The sequence below is a fragment of the Stegostoma tigrinum genome, chromosome 5 (genome assembly GCF_030684315.1).
Source record: "Stegostoma tigrinum isolate sSteTig4 chromosome 5, sSteTig4.hap1, whole genome shotgun sequence".
NCBI classification, from domain to species: Eukaryota; Metazoa; Chordata; class Chondrichthyes; order Orectolobiformes; family Stegostomatidae; genus Stegostoma; species Stegostoma tigrinum.
This window is the reverse complement of record NC_081358.1, coordinates 39,565,636-39,592,427: the sequence shown is the minus strand read 5'-3', so window position 1 is coordinate 39,592,427 and position 26,792 is coordinate 39,565,636. Positions and strand designations below refer to the sequence as shown.

At 43.5% G+C, this 26,792-nt stretch overlaps 1 protein-coding gene and 1 long non-coding RNA gene across 3 annotated transcripts in view; one reads left to right on the top strand and one right to left on the bottom strand.

The window, feature by feature from the left end:
• Positions 1-26,792, top strand: part of anxa13l (annexin A13, like) — a 47,776-nt gene that overhangs the window by 20,016 nt on the left and 968 nt on the right. For both annotated transcript variants that reach the window (XM_048528535.2, XM_048528536.2), the window contains 8 exons: positions 2,892-2,986; positions 3,540-3,710; positions 4,898-4,931; positions 11,590-11,669; positions 15,941-16,009; positions 16,400-16,501; positions 19,868-19,943; positions 26,043-26,155. In XM_048528535.2, the coding sequence (XP_048384492.1) occupies positions 2,892-2,986; positions 3,540-3,710; positions 4,898-4,931; positions 11,590-11,669; positions 15,941-16,009; positions 16,400-16,501; positions 19,868-19,943; positions 26,043-26,155 (740 nt within the window). The remainder of the gene's footprint in view (positions 1-2,891; positions 2,987-3,539; positions 3,711-4,897; positions 4,932-11,589; positions 11,670-15,940; positions 16,010-16,399; positions 16,502-19,867; positions 19,944-26,042; positions 26,156-26,792) is intronic.
• Positions 1,209-26,489, bottom strand: LOC132209581 (uncharacterized). Its single transcript, XR_009445741.1, has 3 exons — positions 26,422-26,489; positions 25,859-25,970; positions 1,209-1,284 (listed from the first exon to the last, which is right to left on the bottom strand). It is a non-coding gene; the product is annotated as an uncharacterized LOC132209581 (long non-coding RNA).

Genomic DNA, 26,792 nt, shown 5'->3' with positions numbered 1-26,792 from the left:
CCAATGCCCTGTAGGGAAGAGAAGGTCAAAGAAGCATGACTGTCAAATAGAAAAAAAAGCCTCCTGTCTTAAATCAGACATTCCTGATTTTCAAACTCTATACCCTAGTTCTAATCTCTCTCATGAGGGGAAGCATCCTTTCAACATCCATCCTGTCAAGGCCCCTATCAACTGCTTCCTGTAAGGTCTTGCTGGGGTAGTTGGTACTGTGTGGGGAGAATAAACACATTCTGAATAATACCAATATTATCTGTCCCTATTATCTTCTTTGGTGAATTCCTCAAATTCTGGTCTCCTTTATATCGTTGATATTCATCGCTCTATCGTTCATTCCATGCCTTTAGGTATCAAGGACCTAAGTTCTGGAATTTGGCCCCCTTACACCCCATCGTCCCCTTTTAAACCTCTCTACCTCTCCATATTTTTCACTTTTTTGAAAACACTCACAAAATGCTACCATTTGTACTAAGATCTCAGATTTTTGCTCTTAAATATGGATTAGTGTCAAATGTTATATGGGATTTACCCTAAAATAGTTTTCTACATTAAATGTGCTATATAATGCATCTTACGGTGTCAAATATTTCTGATTCTCCACCCCTTTCTTTTCATTTAAGCCACTCAGTAAAATCTGCCTCTTTGACTGAGCTTTTGATTGACAGTTGGGGAGGTGATGACCTAGTGGTATTATTGCTGGACTGTTAATCCAGAGACCCAGTTAATGTTCTGGGGACCTGGGTTTGAATCCCGCCACAGCAGATGGTAGAATTTGAATTCGATAAATATCTGGAGTTAACAATCTAATGATGACCATGAATCCATTGTTGATTGTCGGGGAAAACCCATCGGATTCACTAATATCCTTTAGGGAAGGAAACTGCCATCCAAACCTGGTCTGGCCTACATATGACTCCAGATCCACAGTAATGAAGTTGACTGTTTAGGGCCCTTTGGGCAATTAGAGATGGGCAATAAATGCTGGCCTAGCCAGCGACACCCTCATCCCATGAATAAAAAAAGAGTTCTAACTAATTGTTCTTTTTTCTGGTTCAGTGTCAATTTCTGTTTAGTTACGCAGTTGCTGGGCGTCTCAGGATGTTCTGCTAGGTAAAAAGCACAGTACAATTTTAAGTTGTTGTTGGTAGTCCATTTCACAATTTATTAATCTTGGCAAAATAAAATGTCCTTACAAAATATTCTAAACTTACCTTCCTTTAATTTTGGTTCGGTTCTACTTCTATTTGATCGATGATTTGGAAATTTGACGTGGGTACATTGCCTTTGCTTCAAAAATTACATGCAAGTGAATAATTAACAGCAAAAGAAAAACTACATATGCACTAATATCTGACACCGATCAAAAACAAAACCTGAAGAAAGTAATTTCAAACAGTGATCAATGTAAACTTTCATGTCACAACAATGCAGCACCATGTTACATGCGTCCCAGTCTCAGCAGGCTTGAGACATGAGCTTCCATAACCTTGCGTAATGAGATTTTAGTTCATCCATTTTGTGAATCTCTCTCTCTCTCTCTCTCTATCTCTCTCTCAACAATCTACCATACCCATCTCTACATCTCTCCAAAACATCTCTAAAGTCCTGAACGTCTCCTCCCTAGCAAAGATTTCTGACCCAGAACATAAGCAGCCATGTCGGCAGTTTTCTGACTGCGATCCTCCTCATCTACCTGGTACAAGAGATTGCATCTGGTGAACTGCTCTCTTCCAACCCCATCTCTCTCCTCGACAGCTCACTACACTGAGGGTATAAGTGAGGCTGCAGTGGATTCTGATGGATGTAAACATCTTCAGAATACTCTATCATAACATAAAATTAAGGGTTACTGGCTTCATCAAGACCATACTCAATGACACAATGACCAATGTATGTCAATCAGCCATTAAAAATCTTAAATATTTAAATGAATGTTTGTTTTGATGATTAGTCTTATGTATTGATTACTGCAGGATACCCTGACAGTTTGGAAGCTGAACACTTTATTTTATAAATCAGAGTGATTGGGAGCATAGGAATAGGAGGATGCGATCTGCCTCAATTCTGTTCTGCTATTTATGAGGTCATGGCTGGTCTTAACTCCACTTAGGCTTTGTAACTCTTAATACACTTACTTAACAAAATCTTTCAACTGTAGTTTTTAAATTTTCCGTTCATCTCTAGCCACAACACTTCTCTGGGGAGTCACCTTCAAATTTCCATAACTCATAGCATGAAGAGGTAATTTCTGACATCATTCCTGGGTCTGGCTTTAGCTTTAAGATTACATCCTCTTCTTTTGGACTTCTCTCAGTAGAGGCAATAGATTCGCTCTCTCTTTGAGTAAATTAGGTCAATAATCCATGGAAATTAGAAGAGCGAGAAGCTATCTAATTGAAACAGAAAGAAATCTTAAGGGACTTGAAAGGATAGACGTTGAGGAAATGTTTCCTGGCTGAGGAATCTAGAACACAGGGCAGTCACCAGATAAGAAGCCAGTCATTTAGGACTGTGAGGAAGAGAAACTTCTTCATATATAAGGTTATGAATGTTTGGAATTCTTTACCCCCTAGACCTATGGATGTTCAGTTACTGAGTATATTCAAGCCAGAGTTTTGCAGCTGGCAGAATTTACAGATATGGAGATAATATGAGAAGGTAGAATTGGATATTAGATCAACTGTTAATTTGTTCTCTGTTAGAGCAGGTTCAAAACGTTGAACGGCCTAATCTTGCTCCTATTTCATATATTCCTATGTTTTATGTTCTCTACTCTATCAAATCCCTTAATCATTTCAATTGTACAATCTCTGAATCTTAGTTTGGGGAATGGCATAATTTACAATTAGCAGCACTATTTAACTCATCCACATGATTTGCTGTTTTATTCTTAGGAACAGATGAAGTTGCTATCATCAAAATCCTTGCAAATCGCACAACAGCACAGAGACAAAAGATAAAAGAAAAATATAGAGCTTTGTATGGAAAAGTAAGTACAAATGTGTTAAGGCTCAAATGAAACTTAGTACATTGATGGCATAATATAGATGCTGAATCAGTCCATTTCACATTAAACCATACACTCCTGTTTCACACATTTTGTACCCAAATCTAAGGAGAGATTTTCACACAGTTGAAGTAAATGGTACAAAATAAAAACCTATTTCATTCAGAATTGTTCAAGGATTAAGTTGCATTTGAATCTTTTTCATTGTTGGGTCAAATCCTCAAACGTCCTTCCTAAAATCGCTATGGGTGTAACTGAATCACATGGGTTGCTCCAGTACAAAAGGTCTCTCACCACCATCTTCTCAAGGTCTATGAGGAGTGGACATTAAACCTCACATCCCACTGATGAATTTAAAAATTGCCTTTCAAGTGAGGCTATCCAAGTGCTTGTTGTCCACTTAGCCATCTATCCACAGATGCTGGGTTTAACCTGGGAGACTGGCAAGTTAATAATGTAATTTAATATCTCCAAAAAATGCTGAAAAGAGGAAAATCATAGTGGAATATTTATTTTTCTATCCTCTTTTCTCTAGGATATGGAGAAAGTGCTGAAAGGAGACCTGAGTGGGTGCTTTGAAAAGACAATTTTGGCCATGCTAGACCGCCCCTGTGAATTCGATGCCAAGTTAGTGAAGGAGGCAATGAAAGGAGCTGGAACTAATGAAGAATTGCTCATTGAGATTCTCTGCACACGGGCAAACTCAGTATGCTTGAATTTCAACTATAAACATCAGTTATATTTATTTATGAATATATTATGACTCCATTAAATGAATTCTGTTTCAGGAAAGAAAAAGACCCGCAACATAGGCTGAGAGCATCAGACGACACAGAAGAACATCAATCAGCCCATTCTATCTGTGTGCTGGCTCCTTGACAAGCAATTGAACTTGTACACACTGACTCATAACCTATAAGCTTGCAACTGTTCCACTCCAGTCCACAGCCTCCACGCCCACCCCATCTTGCCTTAATGAATTCAGTGGAACCTGAAATTTCAGCCCATTACCTCTACAGAGATGCTGCCAACTGTGCAGTTCCTAGCTTCTCCTGTTCTTATTTCTGACTTCTAGCATCTACAGTATTTTCTAATCCAATCCATCAGATGAATAACCAACATTAATAAGCCTTTTATTGAACATCATGTTCAGTTTGAAAGATTCCCATTGTTTGTCATTTTAGTTCTCCTTTTTACACCAGTTCTGACTTCTAAGTCCTCGACCTCCTGCATGGCTCAACATTAGCACAAGGAACAGGACCCCATCTTTCAGTTAGGCACTTTACAGAAATCCAACTTACCATTGAAGTTAACACCTTCAACTCTTAACCACAGCACCTGTTCTTTCCTGAATCTTCAATAACTGCTTTTCCGGACCCATTTTGTTTTTCTTTACTTGTTCCATTGCCACCTCCTTCTGCCTTGCACCATCATTCCTTTCTCTACTTTGTTATTCTCATCCTCTACTTTATCACAGGCCACTTTGTATTTTACCTGCATGCCTTTTGTTTGCTCTCCTGCAGCAATGACCCTCTCCCCACATATGTACATCACCCTTCACAGCTAACAAATTTTCCCTGGCTTTGCATCAACTCAAAGCTGGTCACTTCTAACTTCAACCAGATCTTGTTCAGGCATTGACCTGAAATTTTAACTTTGCTTCTGTCTCCACAGAGGTGGTTGATTGGAGTTAAGATACAGTTCTGCCATGGTCTCATTGGACAATTTGGGACAGGCTCAAGGGGCTAATCATTCCTGTTCCTATACTGCAAAATGCTACCTGACCTGTTGTGCATTTCCACCCTTTTCTGCCCTTATCATGCCCATCAAAAACTCTACATGAAACAAAACCTCTGAAGAAATAATTATTTGTCTATTATTATTGCTTTTCAGCAAATTACAGCCATAAAAGAAGCATACAAGCAAAGTAAGTATTACTGCTACTTTCAAAAAAGAAAGCCACTTAGATTTACTAATTAAGTAATTACATTGCAATGAAATACACATCATTCTGTTAAAATGTCATTAAAATTTCAAATTTTGCTCATTTTCTATTTGGTGCATGTGGGAAAGATACTGTTTTTATTTGGGTCAATGGATGTTATATATATCATAGTGCACAAGTATTCTGTGACCAGCTATTTATCCTGATCCAACTTATATGTATCAAAAGTGATCAATTTCTGGAAATTACAAAGCTTCCAGTGTCAAGGTAGCTTGTGCCTTTCAGATCACAATATTACTGCACAAGAGCAAACAAGTTCAAATGGCTCCAAATTTCACATCATTAATGAGTTAAAATGGCTTATTCTTGTCCTATTACCTCATCCATGTCTCTTACAAGGATAGATTGAGGAGAGGATTCAGAGGAGATTTTATTGAAGTGTTCAAAGTAATCTGAGGTTGAGACAGAGTAAGAGGGAGAAACTGTTCCCATTGTTGGAAGGCTTAAGAAACAGAGGGTGTATTTTTTTTAGATAAATGGCAAAAGAACCAAAGGTGACCATGCAATGACTGGTTAGCATGTGGAATACCTGAGAGTCAGAGTCAATCAATATTTTCAAAATAGATTTTTATAATTATTTTAATGGAAAATACTTGCAAGGCTAATGGGGAAGTTTGGAGGTGAGGGAATTGCACTTTCTGAGAATTGGCATAGTCTTCACCTGTGCTGTAACCATTCTGGGGGTCAGAGTCTATGATCAAGTTTTGATTTACCATTGTATTCTAGATTTGAAGGGATTTCAGATTGGGAACAGGATGTTCAGAAAACTTTCTCTATTGAATATAAGATTGTTATTAATTTGTTTTTATTACTTGACGTAAGCTTTCTACTTTAGTACTGAGTGGGTGTTCAGATAAGTGGGGTATGGATGCTAGGGCAGTTGCTTGCTCCTCCTGCAGAATGTGGCAGTTGGGAGACGTGGCACACATCTCCGCTGGCTACATCAGCGGGAAGTGCACCCAACTCCAGCTCCTTGAAAACCGTGTTAGGGAAATGGAGCTGGAGCTGGATGAACTACGGATCATTCGGGAGGCAGAGGGGGTAATTGAGAGGAGTTACCGGGAGTTGGTCACTCCTAAGGCTCAGGACAAGGATAGATGAGTTACAGTTAGGGGGAGGAAAGGGGACAGACAGACAGTGCAGAGATCCCCTGTGGGCATTCCCCTCAGCAATAAGTATACCGTTTTGGATACTGCTGGGGGGGATGACCTACCAGAGGAAAGCCATAGTAGTCAATTCTCTGGCACTGAGCCTGACACTGTGGCAAAGAAGGGAAGGGGGCAGAATAGAAAAGTACTCGTGGTAGGGGACTCGATAGTTAGGGGAATTGACAGGAGATTTTGTGGTCAGGATCGGGATTCCCAGAAGGTATGTTGCCTCCCTGGTGCCAGGGTCCGGGACATCTCCGATCGGGTGTATAAGGTTCTAAAAGGGGAGGGCGAACAGCCAGAAATCGTGCTACATATTGGCACTAATGATATAGCCAGAAATAGGATTGAGGATATAAAAAGTGATTTCAGGGAGTTAGGATGGAAGCTGCAGAGCAGGACGAACAGAGTAGTGTTCTCTGGTTTACTACCAGTGCCACGAGATAGCGAGGCGAGGAACAGGGAGCGGGCGCAGCTGAACACGTGGCTACGCAGCTGGTGTAGGAGGGAGGGCTTCAGATATGTAGATAATTGGGATGCCTTCTGGGGAAGGTGGGACCTGTACAAGAAGGACGGGTTGCATCTGAACTGGAAGGGGACCAATGTCCTGGGTGGAAGGTTTGCTCGAGTAGTTCGAGAGGGTTTAAACTAGTTTGGCAAGGGGGTGGGAATCTGAGCTGTATACCGGAGGTGAGAGTTGATGCAGGTGAGGCAGTAGCAAGAGGTAGACCAGCTCGTGGGAAGGAACCAAGGGATCAGTTAAAGTGTGTTTGTTTTAATGCAAGGAGTATCAGGAATAAAAGTGATGAACTTAGAGCATGGATCAGTACCTGGTGCTATGATGTTGTGGCCATAACAGAGACATGGGTTTCTCATGGGCAGGAATGGTTGCTGGATGTTCCAGGGTTTAGAACATTTAAAAAGAATAGGGAGGGGGGAAAAGAGGAGGGGGTGTAGCACTACTAATCAGAGAGGGTATCACAGCTACAGAAGCTTCCATTGTTGAGGAAGATCTGCCTACCGAGTCAGTATGGGTGGAAATTAGGAACAGCAAGGGAGTAGTCACCTCGTTAGGGGTTTACTACAGGCCCCCCAATAGCAGCAGGGAGATTGAAGAAAGCATAGGTCGGCAGATTTTGGAAAAGTGTGGACGCAGTAGGGTTGTTGTAATGGGTGACTTTAACTTTTCTAATATTGATTGGAACCTCCTTCGAGCAGAAGATTTGAATGGAGCTGTTTTTGTAAGGTGTGTTCAGGAGGGTTTCCTAATGCAGTACATTGACAGGCCGACGAGGGGAGAGGCCATTCTAGACTTGGTGCTCGGAAACGAGCCGGGGCAGGTATCAGATCTTGTGGTGGGAGAGCATTTTGGTGATAGTGACCATAACTGCCTCACATTCTACATAGCTATGGAGAAGGAGAGGATTAGGCAAAATGGTAGGATATTTAATTGGGGAAGAGGAAACTATGACGCGATTAGACATGAGTTAGGAAGCATGGACTGGGAGCAATTGTTCCATGGTAAGGGAACTATAGATATGTGGAGACTGTTTAAGGAACAGTTGTTGCGAGTATGAGTAAATATGTCCCTCTGAGACAGGCAAGAAGGGGTAAGATAAAGGAACCTTGGATGATGAGAGCGGTAGAGCTTCTTGTGAAAAGGAAGAAGGTAGCTTACATAAGGTGGAGGAAGCTAGGGTCAAGTTCAGCTAGAGAGGATTACACGCAGGCAAGGAAGGAGCTCAAAAATGGTCTGAGGAGAGCCAGGAGGGGGCACGAGAAAGGCTTGGCAGAAGGAATCAGGGGAAACACAAAGGCATTTTGCACTTATGTGAGGAATAAGAGAATGGTCAAAGAAAGAGTAGGGCCGATCAGGGATAGCATAGGGAACTTGTGTGTGGAGTCTGAGGAGGTAGGGGAAGCCCTAAATGAGTTTTTTGCTTCTGTCTTTATGAAAGAAATGAACTTTGTAGTGAATGAAACCTTTGAAGAGCAGGTGTGCATGCTGGAATGGATAGAGATAGAGGAAGCTGATGTGCTGAAAATTTTGTCAAACATTAAGATTGACAAGTCGCCAGGCCGGACCAGATTTGTCCTCGGCTGCTTTGGGAAGCGAGAAATGCAATTGCTTCGCCACTTGCGACGATCTTTGCATCCTCGCTCTCCACTGGAGTCGTATCTGAGGACTGGAGAGAGGCAAATGTAATTCCTCTCTTCAAGAAAGGAAATAGGGAAATCCCTGGCAATTACAGACCAGTAAGTCTCACGTCTGTCATCTGCAAGGTGTTAGAAAGGATTCTGAGGGATAGGATTTATGACCATCTGGAAGAGCATGGCTTGATCAAATACAGTCAACACGGCTTTGTGAGGGGTAGGTCATGCCTCACAAACCTTATTGAGTTTTTTGAGGATGTGACTAGAAACGTTGATGAGGGTTGAGCTGTGGATTTGGTGTATATGGACTTCAGTAAGGCATTTGATAAGGTTCCCCATGGTAGGCTCATTCAGAAGGTCAGGAGGAATGGGATACAGGGGAACTTAGCTGCTTGGATACAGAATTGGCTGGCCAACAGAAGACAGCGAGTGGTAGTAGAAGGAAAATATTCTGCCTGGAAGTCAGTGGTGAGTGGTGTTCCACAGGGCTCTGTCCTTGGGCCTCTACTGTTTGTAATTTTTATTAATGACTTGGATGAGGGGATTGAAGGATGGGTCAGCAAGTTTGCAGACGACACAAAGGTCGGAGGTGTCGTTGACAGTATAGAGGGCTGTTGTGGGCTGCAGCGGGACATTGACAGGATGCAGAGATGGGCTGAGAGGTGGCAGATGGAGTTCAACCTGGATAAATGCGATGTGATGCATTTTGGAAGGTCGAATTTGAAAGCTGAGTACAGGATTAAGGATAGGATTCTTGGCAGTGTGGAGGAACAGAGGGATCTTGGTGTGCAGATACATAGATCCCTTAAAATGGCCACCCAGGTGGACAGGGTTGTTAAGAAAGCATATGGTGTTTTGGCTTTCATTAGCAGGGGGATTGAGTTTAAGAGTCGTGAGATCTTGTTGCAGCTCTATAAAACTTTGGTTAGACCGCACTTGGAATACTGTGTCCAGTTCTGGTCGCCCTATTATAGGAAAGATGTGGATGCTCTGGAGAGGGTTCAGAGGAGGTTTACCAGGATGATGCCTGGACTGGAGGGCTTATCTTATGAAGAGAGGTTGACTGAGCTCGGTCTCTTTTCATTGGAGTAAAGGAGGAGGAGAGGGGACCTAATTGAGGTATACAAGATAATGAGAGGCATAGATAGAGTTGATAGCCAGAGACTATTTCCCAGGGCAGAAATGGCTAGCACGAGGGGTCATGGTTTTAAGCTGGTTGGAGGAAAGTATAGAGGGGATGTCAGAGGCGGGTTCGTTACACAGAGAGTTGTGAGAGCATGGAATGCGTTGCCAGCAGCAGTTGTGGAAGCGAGGTCATTGGGGTCATTTAAGAGACTGCTGGACATGCATATGGTCACAGAAATTTGAGGGTGCATACATGAGGATCAATGGTCGGCACAACATTGTGGGCTGAAGGGCCTGTTCTGTGCTGTACTGTTCTATGTTCTATGTTCTATGGTGGGTGGGAGAAAACGAACAAATTAAGTGCTTTACACAATTGCTCAATGAACTTTCTCATTAGCTTAAAGAAGAGGAATTCCACCCATATAATCTCTGCATAGACCTGCTTTGGAGTTTTGGAGTATCAATCATGGCCTGCACTATTACATCAATGTTTTATTTACCATCTAACCTCTAGCAAACCAGAGCTAAACTGCAGCCAGGGACCTTTCACTGTTTTGGTGTAATTGTCTGAGTTGTTTGCTGCATGACTTCAGTACCCTGGAGATTTGAGTGTGAAAGCACTACAGTTACATAGCTAGATTAGTGAACAATTTACACTGTGCAGGTGAGTTCACAATCCCACCATGGCAGTTTACAAATTAGATTCAGTCAGTTGAGTAATTGTGGAATAAAATTTTCATATCAGTGTTGGTGACAATGTTATTTCAGCAAGTGACTAGTTGCAATTTTACAACATAACCTGCAGATGGAGTATGCTGATTGAGGGATAAACAATGGTCAATGGAGAATCCTTGTTCTTCAAAGTCATGCCATAGAGTCATTTTCATCCATCTAAAAAGGTAGACATGGGCTCATGTCTCAGTCTAATATCGCCTCTGAGAATCATCTTTAAACCCATCTAAACATGTCTGTTTTAATATATCTGAGTGGGAGGGGAAAACTGAGAAGAAAATGGTGTGAAATGGGACAAATATATTTCAGAGTTTTGACAACCATGATACAAGAATTCCTCAGTTGAGGGAAAAGAAATACATATCAATGTGGACAGAGAAACTGGGAGGACGGAATGGAGTATACAGGAAATGGGGTAGTGAGGAAGTGTAGTCAAGATGACTGTGGTCAACTGTGGAATTATAATAGATATTGCTTGATATCCCCAGAAATGGAGATGGAGATGTTGAGGAAGAGAAAGAAGGAGTCAGAGATGAACCTCGTGAAAGGGAGAAAAGAGTATAAATTTGAAACACAATCAAATTTCCAGAACTCAGCAGGAAATGGCAGTAATACAGTCACCAAGATACAGGGGAAAAAAAGTGGAAAATAAATGTTCTTCATATTTCACAAAATGGCAGCCACCCAGCTAGGTCCACAGAGCAATGCCTTCATTTGGAGTTCAAGGAGAACTTGCTCAAGGTGAGAACAAGCTCACGAAGGCAGAGGAGGATGATGATGGATGAGGACTACTGGATTTCTTTTAACGAAGTAGTTCAGAGCACCCTGGTGGGGAATGCAGGTTTAGAGGTATTAGACGTCCATAGCGTAAAGTAAATGAGTAGGACCATGAAAGTGGAAGCTGTTAAGGTAGCAGAAGGAAGAGGATGTAGGTAGACATAGAATAGACAAGGGAAGGAACACACAGAATCAAGAAAGGAAGAAATGTCAGCGTAAGTGTGGTCTTAACTAGGGGAAAATCTACAAATGACAGGGCACCAACAATTCCTTTTCTTCCACTTCAATTTAGCATCTGTATGGGTATATGAATAGAAGGGGCTTAGAAGGATAAGGACCAAATGTTGGCAAATGAGACCAAGCCAGATTGGGATAACAAGAACTGCAGATGCTGGAGTCAGAGATAACACAGTATGGAGCTGGAGGAACACAGCAGGCCAGGTAGCATCAGAGGAGCAGGAAAACTGACGTTTCTGATCGGGACCCTTCTTCTAGGTCAGATTGAGGTATCTGGTCACCATGGATGAGTTGGACTGATAGATCTGTTTCCATGCTATATGATTGTATGAAACCATGACTCTAATGATTTCACATTATATTTAACAGTATTGCATGTGGTAACCCTTTCTCCTTTGTCCTGGCAGTGTATACAAACGATCTAACAATTGATGTTCAAAGTGACACCAGTGGCACGCTGAGGAAGTTGCTGCTCTCATTGCTTGAGGTATGGATAAGTAACACATCCAACTCATTGGCCTGACAAATATATAAAAAGACATTTAAAGATATGAACAGTGCTTTTCCATTCACTGTGCAAATTGATAGTATAAACACGTGACAAGTTAAACATCCAATTAACTGGATAATTCATAAAATTAAAGAGATATGTCTTTTTAAAATTAAAATGGTGTTATTCAGAAGAACTCCATCGTAATGAACTTGTATGTAGCATTGTAATAAAGAATCATGGAGTTATATTGCACAAAGAGAGTCACTTAGCCAGTGCTTGTGCCAGCAATTTGATATAGCTATCCGATTAGTTTGAATCTGTTGTTCTTTCCCAACAGCCTTGCAGCTCTTTTCCCCCTTAAAATATTCATCCAATTCCCCTTTGAAATTTAGCACTGAACTGATTTCACCACATTTTTGGACACTCAGGAAACCTGACTGGAAAGGAACATCATTTATAGATGTCGACTAAAATAGAGCTACTACTTGTGGCATACATGGGCTAGTCCCAGCCTGGAACTGACAGTTCTTCAGGCAGTTTATTGCATTTTAATTTCATTTTTGCTTAAAATATTTTTCTAATCAACCTCTGAAGCAGGTGGGACTTGAACACAGGCTTCCTGGTCCAGGGACCCCCTTGCACCACAAGAGGGCACTTTGTGTTTGCATAGGGCTCAGGTGATGAGTTCCAGCTGGGAAGGCCGTCACCTGTTACCAAGGGAAATCATGACGAGCTCCACAAGATGATTAATTAGTAATTGCCATGGGTCTTATGGGGGTTATAATAATATTCCAATCATAAAGTGTGTTGGTACAGTGGCTCAGTAGTTAGCATTGCTGCCTCAAAGTGCCAGGGATTTGAGTTTGATTCCACCCTTGGGCAATCGTCTGTGTGGAGTTTGCACATTCTCTGCAGATTCGCTCCAATTTTCTCCCACAGCCCAGAGGTATGTAGGTTAGGTGGATTGGCCGTGCTAAATTGTCCATAGTGTCCACAGGTGTGCAGGCTAGGTGGGTTAGCCATGGGAAATGCAGGGTTACCAGGATGGGTGGGTCGAGGTGGGATGCTGTTTGGAGGGTCGGTGTGGACTCACTGGGTTGAATGGCCTACTTCCACACTATAAATCTATTCTAAAAAAAATCAACCTCCATAAAATACATTCCCACATTTCCCGTTCTGGCTCTTTTGCCAATCTATACATATAAAATTGCAAACATTGAAAGCAGTGAAGGAAAGCAACAGATTAGAAAGTCAAAATAGTGTTTCACAGGGTAAAATAAATTCAAAATTCAGATGTAAGGTAACCAATAAAATGGAGAACAGGACTCATCAGGACTATTCCAAGGTAACAGGGCCACAATATGAAACCAATACTGATTGATCGATAGTCAAAAAGTGTGAAATGGTTTCATAAAAGGTCATTTTATGATTCTTAAAACATCCTAGCACTAATGTTACCAAGATAATGGGAACTGCTGATGCTGGAGAATCTGAGATAACAAGGTGTAGAGCTGGTTGAACACAGCAGGCCAAGCGGCATCAGAGGAGCAGGAAAGTTGACGTTTCAGGTAGAGACCCTTCTTCAGAAATGGGGGAGGAGAAGGAGGTTCTGAAATAACTAGGAAGGGGGGTGCGGGTAGAAGATGGATAAAGGAGAAGGTAGGTGGATAGGAGACAGACAGGTCAAAGAGGCGAGGTTGGAGCCGGTAAAGGTGAATGTAGGTGGGGAGTTCGGGAGGGGATAGGTCGGTCCAGGGAGGACAGACAAGTCAAGGAAGCGACATGAGGTTAGTGGGTAGGAGATGGGGGTGGGGCTTAAGGTGGTAGGAATGGTTAGGGAAGCGGGGACAAGCTGGGACAAGCTGGGCTGGTTTTGGGATACGGTTGGGGGAGGGGAGATTTTGAAGCTTGTGAAATTCACATTGATACCTTTGGGCTGCAGGGTTCCCAGGTGGAATATGAGATGCTGTTCCTGCAGCCTTTGGGTGGCATCATTGTGGCAATGCAGGAGGCCCAGGATGGAATCCTCCTAGGAGTGGGAGAGGGAGTTGAAATTGTTCGCAACTGGGAGTTGTAGTTGTTTGTTGCGAACCGAGTGTAGGTCTTCCACAAAGCAGCCCCCAAACCTCCACTTGGTTTCCCCAATGTAGAGGAGGCCACAATGGGAACAGTGGATACAGCATACCACATTAGCAGATGTGCAGAAGGGAAAAATGTCTTTGGCAGTGGGGTCAGATTGTCCCTCCACACCCTTACATGCTTTCTGGAGGGACCACTCTCTCCATGACTCCCTTGTCCACTTCACACTCCCCTCCAGCTCCACCACACCCACCACTTTTCCCCGCAGCCACAGCAAGTGCTACACCTGCCCCTACACCTCCCACCTCACTCCCATCCCAGGCCCTAAGAAGACTTTCCACTACCAAAGACATTTTACCCTCCTGCACAATTGCTAATGTGGTATACTGCATCCACTGTTCCCGTTGTGACTTCCTCTACATCAGGAAAACCAAGCGGAGGCTTGGGGATCACTTTGTGGAACACCTAAGCTCGGTTCGCAACAAACAACTACACCCCCCAGTCGCAAACTATTTCAACATCCCCTCCCACTCCTCGGACGACATGTCTATCCTGGGCCTCCTGCAGTGCCACAATGGTGCCACCCGAAGGCTGTAGAAACAGCAACTCATATTTTGCTTGGGAACCCTGCAGCCCAAGGGTAACAATGTGGACTTCACAAGCTTCAAAATCTCCCCTCCCCGACCGCATCTCAAAACCAGCCCAGCTCATCCCCGCCTCCTGAGCCATTCCTCCCACCTCAAGCCCCACCCTCATCTCCTGCTGGTTGGTGGAAAGTATCGAGGGGATGTCAGAGGCAGGTTCTTTACGCAGAGAGTTGTGAGAGCATGGAATGCGTTGCCAGCAGCAGTTGTGGAAGCAAGGTCATTGGGGTCATTTAAGAGACTGCTGGACATGTATATGGTCACAGAAATTTGAGGGTGCATACATGAGGATCAATGGTCGGCACAACATTGTGGGCTGAAGGGCCTGTTCTGTGCTGTACTGTTCTATGTTCTATGTTCTATGTTCTATGTTCCTACCCACTAACCTCATGTCGCCTCCTTGATCTGTCCATCCTCCCTGGACCGACCTATCGCCTCCCTAACGTCCCACCTACATTCACCTTTACTGGCTCCAACCTCACCTCTTTGACCTGTCTGCGTCCTCTCCACCTATCATCTCCTTTACCCATCTTCTATCTGCCTCCCCCCCCCTCCCTATTTATTTCAGAATGCCTTTCCCCTCCCCCATTCCTGAAGAAGTTTTTCGACCTGAAACGTCAACTTTCCTGCTCCTCTGATGCTGCTTGGCCTGCTGTGTTCATCCAGCTCTACACCTTGTTATCTTAGCACTATTTTTTTTTAATATTGATCAGGATACTAGGTGTAATTCCCCTGCTGTCCTTCGAAATACCATGGAATTTTCTACATCCACCTTTAGGGTGGCATAGTGGCTCAGTGGTTAGCACTGCAGCCTCACAGCACCAGGGACCCAGGTTCGATTCCAGCCTCTGGTAACTGTCTGTGTGGAGTTTGCCCGTGCTCCCCATGTCTATGTGGGTACTCTCTGGGTGCTCCGGTTTCCTCCCACAGTCCAAAGATGTGCAGGTTAAGAGGATTGGCCATGCTAAATTGCCAGTAGTGTTCATCAGGGATGGGTCTGGGTGGGATGCTCCAAGGGGCAGTGTAGACTCGTTGGGCCGAAGGGCCTGTTTCCACCCTGTAGGGAATCTAATCACCTGAAAAGGTGGCAGGGCTTTAGCTTAACTTCTCACCTTAATGTTTAAAGCATTGCATCACGTTTCTGTGTAACTTGAGTCTAGAACCTTGTGGCTGGTAAGTAAAATTGCTACCAAGAAAGTCATGGCTGACACTATCAAAGGTAGAGAATGTGATATAAATTGGAATGTGAATAATACTTAGATAATCAACCAGTAATTAAAAGATATGATTAAAGCCTGAAGTTGTTTGAAATCAATGTTCAAACGAGAGGATTCATGCTGACTCAGCAAGAAGTTTAGACAATGGTTCTAATATTTTGGTTCCATTTGCATGGACCACATGTTCCCTGTGTTATTCACTAAAACAACCCACATCTGCCACCTATCCCAACTTTATAGAGTAAACGTACATTGAACAGTTAAAATATATGCTAAACATATGGTATTAACTTGACTAACATTGTTGATAATTGCCTAAATACAGGCCGACCGAGATGAAGGATTTGAAGTCAATGTAAACTTGGCTGAACAAGATGCAAAAGAGCTGTATGAGGTAATTAAACATAATACAATCCAGTTTATGGACATTTTTATTGGCACATGGGTATCACTGGCAAGGGCAGCAGTTAGGAGTCAGTCATATTGCTGTGGCTCAGTACTCAGACCTGGAAAGAACAGCAGGGGATACAAGTGAACCAGATGTGTTCTTTACAACAATTGATATTAGTTGCTGTTACTGAGACTAACACTCAGTTCCAGATTCATTAATTGAACTTAAATTTCATCAGCAGCCATGTGGAATTTGAACATATATACCCACAGTATCAGCCTTGTTTCTGGATTCTGGGCCAATGATACTAACACTGAAACGAGATCTCCCTTCCTGTGATAAGGCATTATTAGTGATCACTTTCAAATTTAAAAAAATTATTACTATTCACAGGCTGGAGAAAACCGCTGGGGCACAGATGAACTGGCATTTAATACTGTTCTAACGAAAAGGAACTGCATGCAGTTAAGAGCTACTTTTAAAGCCTATGAAACAGTAAGTATCGATCTGCTGTGTCAGTTGACCCAATTTACTTTCATATAAAATCAGTGATGAATTTACAGCAAGGCAACACAGCCTTAAAATGAGAGCCAGGACATTTAGGAGGGAAGTTAACACTTCTTCAACAAAAAGAGCCATTAGGAGTAATAAGAAAAGAAATAGATACTCAGTTAACAACTTTTAAATCTACAGTTACCACTATATTACCTCCTCCCTCCTGAATATCTGGCATTTGTTTCTGGGTTGTTAAAATTGGTACTATCTTTATGTGACTGTGTGGACCAACTCTTAGACAAGAAATTTGTGCTTAGCTGTTAGTCCCACTGGAAGTGTTCATTGCTTTCTTAACGTTGAACTGTCTGACCAAAAGCAAAATTGGAATATTCAATGAGAAATTGCTGCTGGAATCAAGTTGTTGTCGTGGTGGTTCTGTTAATCATATTTTTTCTGATCATTCATTAGTCTTTAAGCATAAAAGCTTAGGCTGACACTCCGTTGCACTACTAAGGGTGGGCTGCCCTGCCAGAGATGCTGTTGTTTGGATGTGATACCAGATCCCTAGTTACCTATTTTGGTGGATCTAAAATATCCCAGAGAACTATTTCAAAGAAGGACAGCAAAGTTCTCCCTAGTGTCCTGGCCAATATTTATTTCTCAATCAACATCACAGAAACAAATCATCTGGCCAATATCATATTTCTGTTCATGAAAACTTGCTGTGCCCAAATGGCTGCTGTTTCCCACAATGCCTAACCTCAAATATTTAATTGGCTATAAAGTACTTTGAGATGCCAGGTGGTTTTGAAAAATGTTGTATAAATGTATGTCTTCCTTTTATTTTATCCGTTCATTATCCATTATCTGAGCCCGATAATTATTGTATAAATTTGCTAATGTTAGAATGACAAATATTGCGGCAAATCTGAGCTAAAGATAAAAAAATGCTGGAAATACCTGGCAGGCTGGGCAATATTTGTGGTGAGAGAAACAAAGCAAATGGCTAGAATTATCCCATTTTCAGTTCAATTGTTTGATCACCTGAGTTCTCCATGGCTTGGCCCACTGCATCCCAAAATCAGCCCAGCTCGTCCCCACCTCCCTAACCTGTTCTTCCTCTCACCTATCCCCTCCGCCCACCTCAAGCCACACCTCCATTTCCTACCTACTAACCTTATCCCGCCTCCTTGACCTCTCCGTCCTCCCAGACTGACCTATCCCTCCCTACCTCCCCAACTACACTCACCTGTATTGGCTCCATCCCCACCCCTTTAACTTGTCTGTCTCCTCTCCACCTGTCTTCTCCTCTATCCATCTTCGATCCTCCTCCCCTTCTCTCCCTATTATTCCAGAACCTCTCCCCATCCCCCTCTCTGATGAAGGGTCTAGGCCCGAAACGTCAGCTTTTGTGCTTCTAAGATATATTGCTTGGCCTGCTGTGTTCATCCAGCTCCACACTTTGTTACCTCGGATTCTCCAGCATCTGCAATCCCCATTATCTCTCTCCATGGCTCGGAGTGACTTTCCAGACTTCCAATCTTCACCTCATTCATTCTGCAACTACATTCTTCACTGCCATAGCTGAGCAATGAAACGACAGGACAAGCAGAAGCAAACTACTGGCTTCATGCTTAAAAGCCCATCATTTTAGACTCTGCAAGATAAGAACTGGCCATCACACTGTCGTGTTCGACCATTATCACCGATGGCCCTAAATGGCAAGTTAGCTCCCTACTTTGTGGTCAGGCACCTCGAGACAGTGGTAGGTGGATTAATGGAGAGGAGAGCAGTAATAGCCAGGACAAGATTTTGGCAAGCTGCTACCAACCTGGAGCCCAAGGGTATCAATGTGGTCTTCACAAGCTTCAAAATCTCCCCTCCCCTGACTGCATCCCAAAACCAGCCCAGTTCATCCTCGCTTCCCTAACCATTCCTCCCACCTCAAGTCCCACCCCCAGCTCCTTCCTACTAACTTCAACCCACCTCCTTGACCTGTCCGTCATTCCTGGACTGTCCTATCCCCTCCCTAACTCCCCAGCTACATTCACGCTTACTGGCTCCAACCCTGCCTCTTTGACCTGTCTATCTCCTCTCCACATATCTTCTCCTTTATCCATCTTCTATCTGCTTCCCCTATTTATTTCAGAATCCCCTCCCCACCATTTCTGAAGAAGGGTCTCTACCTGAAACCCTCTGATGCTGCTTGGCCTGCTGTGTTCATCCAGCTCTACACCTTGTTACCACTTGGTATCTGCTAGTTACTTGATGTTGAGATTCTGATTTTTTTTATCCTTGACTTACTTCCCCTGCCATTGTGCCTCCCAGTCGCAAACCATTTTAACTCCCCCTCCCATTCTTCAGATGACATGTCCATTATGGGCCTCCTGCAGTGCCACAAGGATGCCACCCGAAGGTTGCAGGAACAGCAACTCATATTCCGCCTGGGAACCCTGCAGCCCAATGGTATCAATGTGGAATTCACCAGTTTCAAAACCTCCCCTTCCCCCACCATATCCCACAACCAGCCCTGTTCGTCCCCTCCCCCCACTGCATCACACAACCAGCCCAGCCTGTCTCTGCCTCCCTGTTCTTCCTCTCACCCATCCCTTCCTCCCACCTCAAGCCGCACCTCCATTTCCTACCTACTAACCTCATCCCACCTCCTTGACCTGTCCATCTTCCCTGGACTGACCTATCCCCTCCCTACCTATACTCATCTCTCCACCTATCTTCTTTTCTCTCCATCTTTGGTCCACCTCCCCCTCTCTCCCTAGTTATTCCAGAAACCTCTCCCCATCCCCCTCTCTGATGAAGGGTCTAGGCCTGAAACGTCAGCTTTTGTGCTCCTGAGATGCTGCTTGGCCTGCTGTGTTCATCCAGCTCCCACACTTTGTTATCTTGGATTCTCCAGCATCTGCAGTCCCCATTATCTCTGCTTATATCGGTCAGCCAGGTTTCCCTGATTGGACCAGATTAACAGTCCCAATTAGGGAACTGATGCTCTGTGATGGTCACCTGCCTGACCTCCAAACAATCGTTACAATGATAATTTGTTTTAGTGACAATGACTGAGCAATAAATATTGTGCAGGATGAACTAAGTGCTTTCCACCTAGTGCCATAGGATTGTTCACATCATCTGGGAGAGCATCTCATTTGAGAGACAGCACTGACACCTCCCTCAATACCACAATGGTAAAGTGAAGCTGGATTTACTGCTCAGGTCTGTAGAGTGGGATGTGAACCCACACCCTTTTGACTCAGTGAGGTAGTGTCTTTAACTGAAAGTAGAGTATAATTACTGACAGATTATCTGACAGAAACTGCAACTATACTTTCTCATTCTCTTAATTCTCTTATTTAGCTTTATGGTACAGCCATTGAGGAAGTGATCAAAACAGAAATTTCGGGCGATTTGAAGAAGGCCTATCTGACAATTGGTGAGGTTTTATTAAACAATGGTCATAATAATGGACCATTACAATTCAAATACCATGTGTGAAATGTATTTAATTTTCTACATTCCTTAAAGAAATTTCAAAGTTGTTGGTGCATTATTACATCAAGCAAACAGCCTGAAAGATCAATGCTCTGTGATTCAATGTATCAGCATAAGCCACGCAGCAGCACAACAAGAACAGAAGAAGGCTATTCAGCACTTCAAGCCTGTACATCCATTCAATCAGAGCTGTATGTTCTCTCTATTTGCAAGTCTTGTTTTTGTAATCCTTAATGCAATCACCTAGCAAAAATCTATCTATACCTTTGCTACTACTTGGCTGTGTTGTGCTGACCATGACCATGTGAGCCCCGAAGATATGGTTTTATTAAGTCAACAGCAGTTAAGCTCAAGGATGATGAGATGCTTTCCTCCTGATTTTGGAATAATTTATTTGTTTGCATTTTTAGTGGCAGACAAATGATTGGAGGATGTCGTTTGATGTACCAGAATTATTTAGATGATTCTTCAAACATTACAATTGGATAGTCAAGAACACGTGAAATACTCAGAAGTAATTTGTAATTTTAAATTCATTGTGACTATAATCAAGCTTACTGGCAGGGAATATAAACCATTGCTTGGAATGTTGGTTTTACACCATTCTGATATTTTACAGCGAAGCATGTGAATATCCTGTTCAAACCATTGGTCCATGCAAGTGTTCATGATCTGCATGAGTGTCTTCCCACCTTTTTCATCACACACTATTGACATTATCCTTTTATTCTTTTCCCTCGCATATATTTATCTAGCCCCCTTAAACACGTGCTACTCAATACAATTATTCTTCATGCTAGCAAGTTTCTCTCAGAAGGTGGTATGTGGAGTTCTCTTCCACAAAACAATGGAGACAGATTCATTGTATATGATTCAAGACTGAGTCAGAAAGATTTTCTTATTAATTATTATTAAACGTATGAGGCACACACAGGAAAGTGGAGCTGAGACCACAATCAGATCAAAAGCAGACCAGACTCAGACTGAATGCCCTAATCCTATTCCTAATTCTTGAGTTCTTGTAAAGAAGAACTGGGGAAAGAAATTTCTTTGAAGGGGGAATTCTCAACGTTGAATTATATAAAGCTGAAGGCACAACTTTCAAAATGATTCAATCAACAGTAAAAGCTGGGAAAGAGTAAAAATTCTGAAACTTCCTCCCTAACAACACTGTGGGTGTACTTGTATCACATGGATTGTAGCAGTTCAAGAAAGTAGGTCACCAGCACCTTCTCAAAGACAGTTAGAATGGCCATTACGTGCTGGTTTTGCCAAAAACACCAACAGCCCATGACAGAATAAAAAAAATCTGTAGTTAAAAAGGGAACTATTTGGCAGAGAAGGAATTAGCAAGAACTGCGGATGCTGGAGTCAGGGTCGATACAGTGTGGAGCTGGAGGAACAGCAGGTCAGGCAGGATCAAAGGAACAGAGTCAAAGGGAAGTCAATGTTTCGAATTGGGACCCTTCTTCAGGACTGGGGAGGGGGAAGGGAGCTGGGAACTAAAAAGAGGGAGGACACGTGGGGCTGGGGGAAGTTAGGTGGGATGGTAATAGGTGGATGCATGTAGGGGGTAGTGGGGATTGGTCAATGGGATGGGTGGGGGGGATAGGTAGGAAAGAAGATGAACAAGTTGTGTCAGGTCAAGGAGGCGGGGTTGAGAGTCAGGGTTGGACAGGGGATGAGATAGGGGATGGGGAGATTTTAAAACTAGTGAATTCTATGTTAAGGCCATCGGGCTGTAGGCTCCCAAGGCAGAATATGAGGCATTGTTCCTCCAGGTTGCATGAGGCATCATTGTGACACTGGTGGAGGCCCAAAATCGATTTGTCACCCAGGAAGTGGGAGGGGGAGTTAAAATGATTGGCAACCAAAAGGTGTTGTTGATTATCATGTACAGAGCGCAGATGCTCCACGAATTGGTCACTGAGTCTGCGCTTGGTCTCAGTGATGTAGAGGAGGCCACATCAGGAGCAACGGATACAATAGACCAAGTTGGAGTATGTACAGGTGAACCCCTATCACATATGAAAAGTTTGTGTTGGGCCTTGGATGGAAGTGAGAGGGGAGGTGTAGCACTTCCTGTGGTTGTAGTGAAAGGTGCCAGGTGTGGTGGGGTTGATGGGGAGTGTGGAGCATTCAAGGGAGTTACAGAGTGAGTGGTCCCTATGAAAGGCAGATAAGGGTGGGGAGGGAAATATCTCTTTGATTGTGGAGTCAGATTGTAGTCGGTGGACGGGGTGGAGGATGATATGCTGGATGCAGATGTTGGTCGGTGGTATGTGAGGACCAGGGGGACTCTGTCCTTTTTTGTTGCGGGGAGAGGGTCTGAGGGCAAAAGTGTGGGAAATGCAAGAGATGCGGTTGAGCGTATTTTAAATCAATAGAGGGGGAATGTTGAAGTCCTTGAAGTAGGTGGACATCTAGGATGTCCAGGAGTGGAACAATCCATCTTGAGAGCAGATAAAGGTGGAGGCAGAGGGTTGGGAGTAAGGGATTGCATTCTTGCAGGAGGGTGGGTGAAAGGAGGTATCGTTAAGGTTGCTATGGGAGTTAATAGGTTTGAAATAGATGTTGGTGCTGAGATGGTTACCAGAGATGGAGACAGAGTGGTCCAGAAAGGGAGTGAGGTATTGGAGATGGTCTGGGTGAATTTGATATTGGAACGAAAGGTGTTGCTAAAGTTGATGAACTGTTCAGTCTCCTCATGGGAGCACAAGGCAACACTGATACAGTCATCAATGTAGCAGAGTAAGCGGTGGGTGAAGATGTCAGTGTAACAGCGGAAGAGGGACAGTTCCCTGTATCCTATGAAGAAGCGGACATAGCTCAGACATATGAGCACCCATAGTCACCCCTTCAATTTGTATGAAGTAGGAGAGGTTAAATGAAAGTTTGTTGAGAGTAAGGACAAGTTCCATTAAGTGGATAAGGGTGTCGGTGGAGGGGGACTAGTTGGGCCTGTGGAAGTGGAAGAAGTGGAGGTCTTTAAGGCCATCTATGAGGGGGATACAAATGTACATGGAATGGATGTCCAAGGTGAAGGTGAGGTGTTGGAGGCCAGGGAATTGATGTGATGGAGGTGAAGGAAGGCATGAGTGGTGTCCCAAATGTAGGTGGGAATTCCTGGATTAGGGGGGAAAAGACAAAATCACAGCAAGTGGAGATGAGTTCAGTTGGGTTGGAGCAGGCAGAGTCAAAGGGATGACCGAGGCAGTCAGGTTTGTGGGAAGGAGATGGAAACAGGTGGTGTGGGGTTGCGGAACAATGAGGTTGGAAGCTGTGGGTGGGAGGTCACCTGAGTTGATGAGGTTGCTTGATGGTCTGGGAAATGCTGGTTTGGTGATCTAGGTTGGGGTCATAATTGAGGGGAGTGAAGGGAGGAGGTTGGCACCTAGCCTTGGCAATGTAGAGGTCAGTGCGTCCCCTTTATCTGTGGGTTTGATGGTGAGGTTGGTGTTGGAGCAGAGGTTGTGCATTCCGTCAGGGAGAGGTTGGAATGAGTGAGAGGGATGAAGAGATTGAGGTGTTTGATGTCACACGACGGAAGTTGGAGATGAAGAGATTAATGGAGGGTAGGAACCTTGGGGTGGCGTCCGGGAGGATGGGGTTTGTGGGAGGCAGGAGAAGGGGTCAGCAAAGGGTGAGTTGGACTCCTGATCAAAGAAATAGTTGCAGAGGTGGAGGTGGCAGAGAAAGAGTTCGACATCCAAATGTGAACGGAATTCATTGATGTGTGGGCGCAGGGGAATGAAGGTGAGTCCTTTATTGAGGACTGAACATTCATTCTCAGTGAGTAGGGAGGTCTGGGGGGGATGGTGAATTTGGCAGAGAAGCTTCTCAGCAATACAGACTGGGGAGCTGCCAACATAGTAGTGAGGTATCATCGTGCCAATAGTGGATGGAGAGTGTTCTGGCACAAAAAGCAGAGATAGCTAATCCACACTTATCAGCAACTGTGTAATCATCTTGACAAGACTGCAGAGGTGCTCTCCATTAGGAATGTGGACAAAAGCATGCTTTGAAAAGGACATTCAGGCACGAAAGGAAGTGCTAAAAGATTTCTGAGCATGATAGGTAATAGCTAGAAGGGGGGCACGGTGGCTCAGTGGTTAGCACTGCAGCCTCACAGCACCAGGGACCTGGGTTCAATTCCAACCTCAGGCGACTGTCTGTGTGGAGTTTGCACATTCTCCCTGTATCTGTGTGGGTTTCTTCCGGGTGCTCCAGTTTCCTCCCACGGTCCAAAGATGTGCAGGCTAGGTGGATCAGCCATGCTAAAATTGCCCATAGTGTTCAGGGGTGTGTGGGTTATAGTGGGGTGAGTCTGGGTGGGATGCTTCAAGGGGCAGTGTGGAAATGTTGGGCCAAAGGGCCTGTTTCCACACTGTACGGAATCTAGTATTCAATCAGAGGGGCTTTCTCTGGGAAGGAGAAACTGAGGCATAGCCTGATAGAGATCTTTAAATTTATGCAAGTGTTTGTTTAGAATAGACATAAAGGAGAGATTTTTACTTGTTTTGGGGAAGGGGGTGGGTCAAAAATAGGAAACATAACAATTATCGCTCACGACAGAGCTTGATTATTGCCGAGAAGAGAGACATGTTGCTGAAACATTTTGTCTTGCACTCAACAGGACAAACTCAAGAATGCCAAGCTTCAAACAACCATAGTGATTTATACTACTCCTTTAGTGTAATTTCTTTGCTATTGCTTGAAATTTGGCATTTCTATGTTTGTTCTGATAAGTGCAAGATGATCAGCTGTGGCGACATGAGTTTCTTTTCAGCAATGTTCAAAGTCACAATATAAGACAGTCACCCACAAATTCCATCGGTATTTCAGGAGAGTTGCAAGAATGTGAAAGTCACTTCTGATGAGGAGTTGGAGTGATATGGTGGAGGTTCCTTCCAATAGAAAGCTAGATAAGTCCATGAGGGAGATGGGAGAGAAAAGAATAAAAGGGTATGCTGATGGACTGAAAACACAAGAGGCTGATGATTCCCATTGCAGAGAAGCAATAGGGAAGTGCTTTCAAATGAATGGAAAAGTTCCCATGACACCATTTTGAAGCAGAATCAGTGGGTTTCTCCCTGGTCCTAGTCAATGGTGATACCTCAGTTACACTGAGTGGCACAGTGGCAAGCACTTGCTGCCTCACAGCAGCAGGGACTCAGGTTCAATACCACCCTCTGTATGGAGGTTGCACGTTCTCCCCATGTCTGCATTGGTTTCCTCCGGGTGCTGCTTTTTCCTCCAACAGCCCAAGGATGTTTAGGTTAGGTGGGTTATACTGATGATCGGTCTGGGTGGGATGCTTCGAGTGTCGGTGTGGACTTGTTGGGCTGAAGGGCCTGTTTCCTCACTGTAGGGATTCTTTGATTCTAACCTAAAGATAGGATTATCGGGACATTATTACATGGCTATTACTGGGATCTTGTTGTATATAAATTGGCTACCACATTTCCTACATTGCAACGATGACTACAAATCACAGATACATAATTTTGCTTTGGAATATTCTGAGAACATAATCAACACTATAGAAATGCTAATTTATCTTTTGCAATTGTACATGGCGATAGAGGGTTCAGAAGGAATTCACCTAATGTACAGCCAGCATCTTCAGACAGTTTAAGTTAAAGGGGAGGCAGTGGCATGGTGGTAATGTCATTGGACTAGTAATCCTAAACTCCAGGCTAATGTTCTGGGGATATGGCTTTGAATCCCACTATGGGAGAGAGTGAAATTTGAATTCAATAAAAATCTGTATTAAAAAGCTGGAATATAACACTGGCCTAATAGTAACCACATAACCACTAATGTCACTTACAGAAGGAAAACTGATGTTCTTACCTGTTTTAGCCTACATGTGACCCCAGACCCAAAAAAATGTAGTTTCTCTTAACTGTTTTCCGGCCAGTTAGGGATGGGTAATAAATGCTGGCCCAGCCTCAGTGTCCACATGCTATAAACAAATAAAACAGAAGCATGAACTGTCAAATTCCTAACCTTGTATTGCTCCATTTATGCCCACCAGCTCAATGCACAAAGGACTGTCAGGCATATTTTGCCGAGGTTTTACATGAAGCAATGAAAGGAGCAGGAACCAATGAGGACACACTGATTCGCATTGTGGTATCTCGCTCAGAGGTAACATGGAGAAAAGTTTTGGCTTATTTATAGCATAAATATGGAATACTTATGAGAAGAGCTTTCATTGGCCCATATGCAAACTCCTCATTAAAATGTGAACTATTACCCAGTTAAATCAGTCAGCAGGAAAATTAGCAACAACAAACTGTGAGCAGACGCTTCAAAAAATAATAAATTGACTTCTGATTCTTGAATACCGACGTTTTTCCCTTGAGCTTCCAGTTGCCTGACATTTTAATTCTCTGCTTCACATTTATACTGACCTCACTGTCTTTGGCCTCCTGCCCTACTCCGATGAAGCTCAAAGCAAGCTTGTAGAACAAGGCCCCTTCTTTCAATTAGGCAGTTTGAATCCTTCTGGATTTTACACTGAGTTGAACAAATTTCAGAGCATAACTTCTGCCCCCTTCTGTTTCAGACAGCAGATGCGAGTCATGTTTCTGGTATTGCTACTTACAATCCCTCTAGTCACAAATTTCATTTCTTTACTTCTTCCATTACTGTCTCGTTTTGCCTGCACCATCTCCTGTCTTCCACAGACCTTCACACATTATTTTCTTCCCACTCATTGACTCTGTTTAAAATCTGTTAAATCTCAAATTTTTTTTAGCTCTGATGAAAGGTCATCAACCTG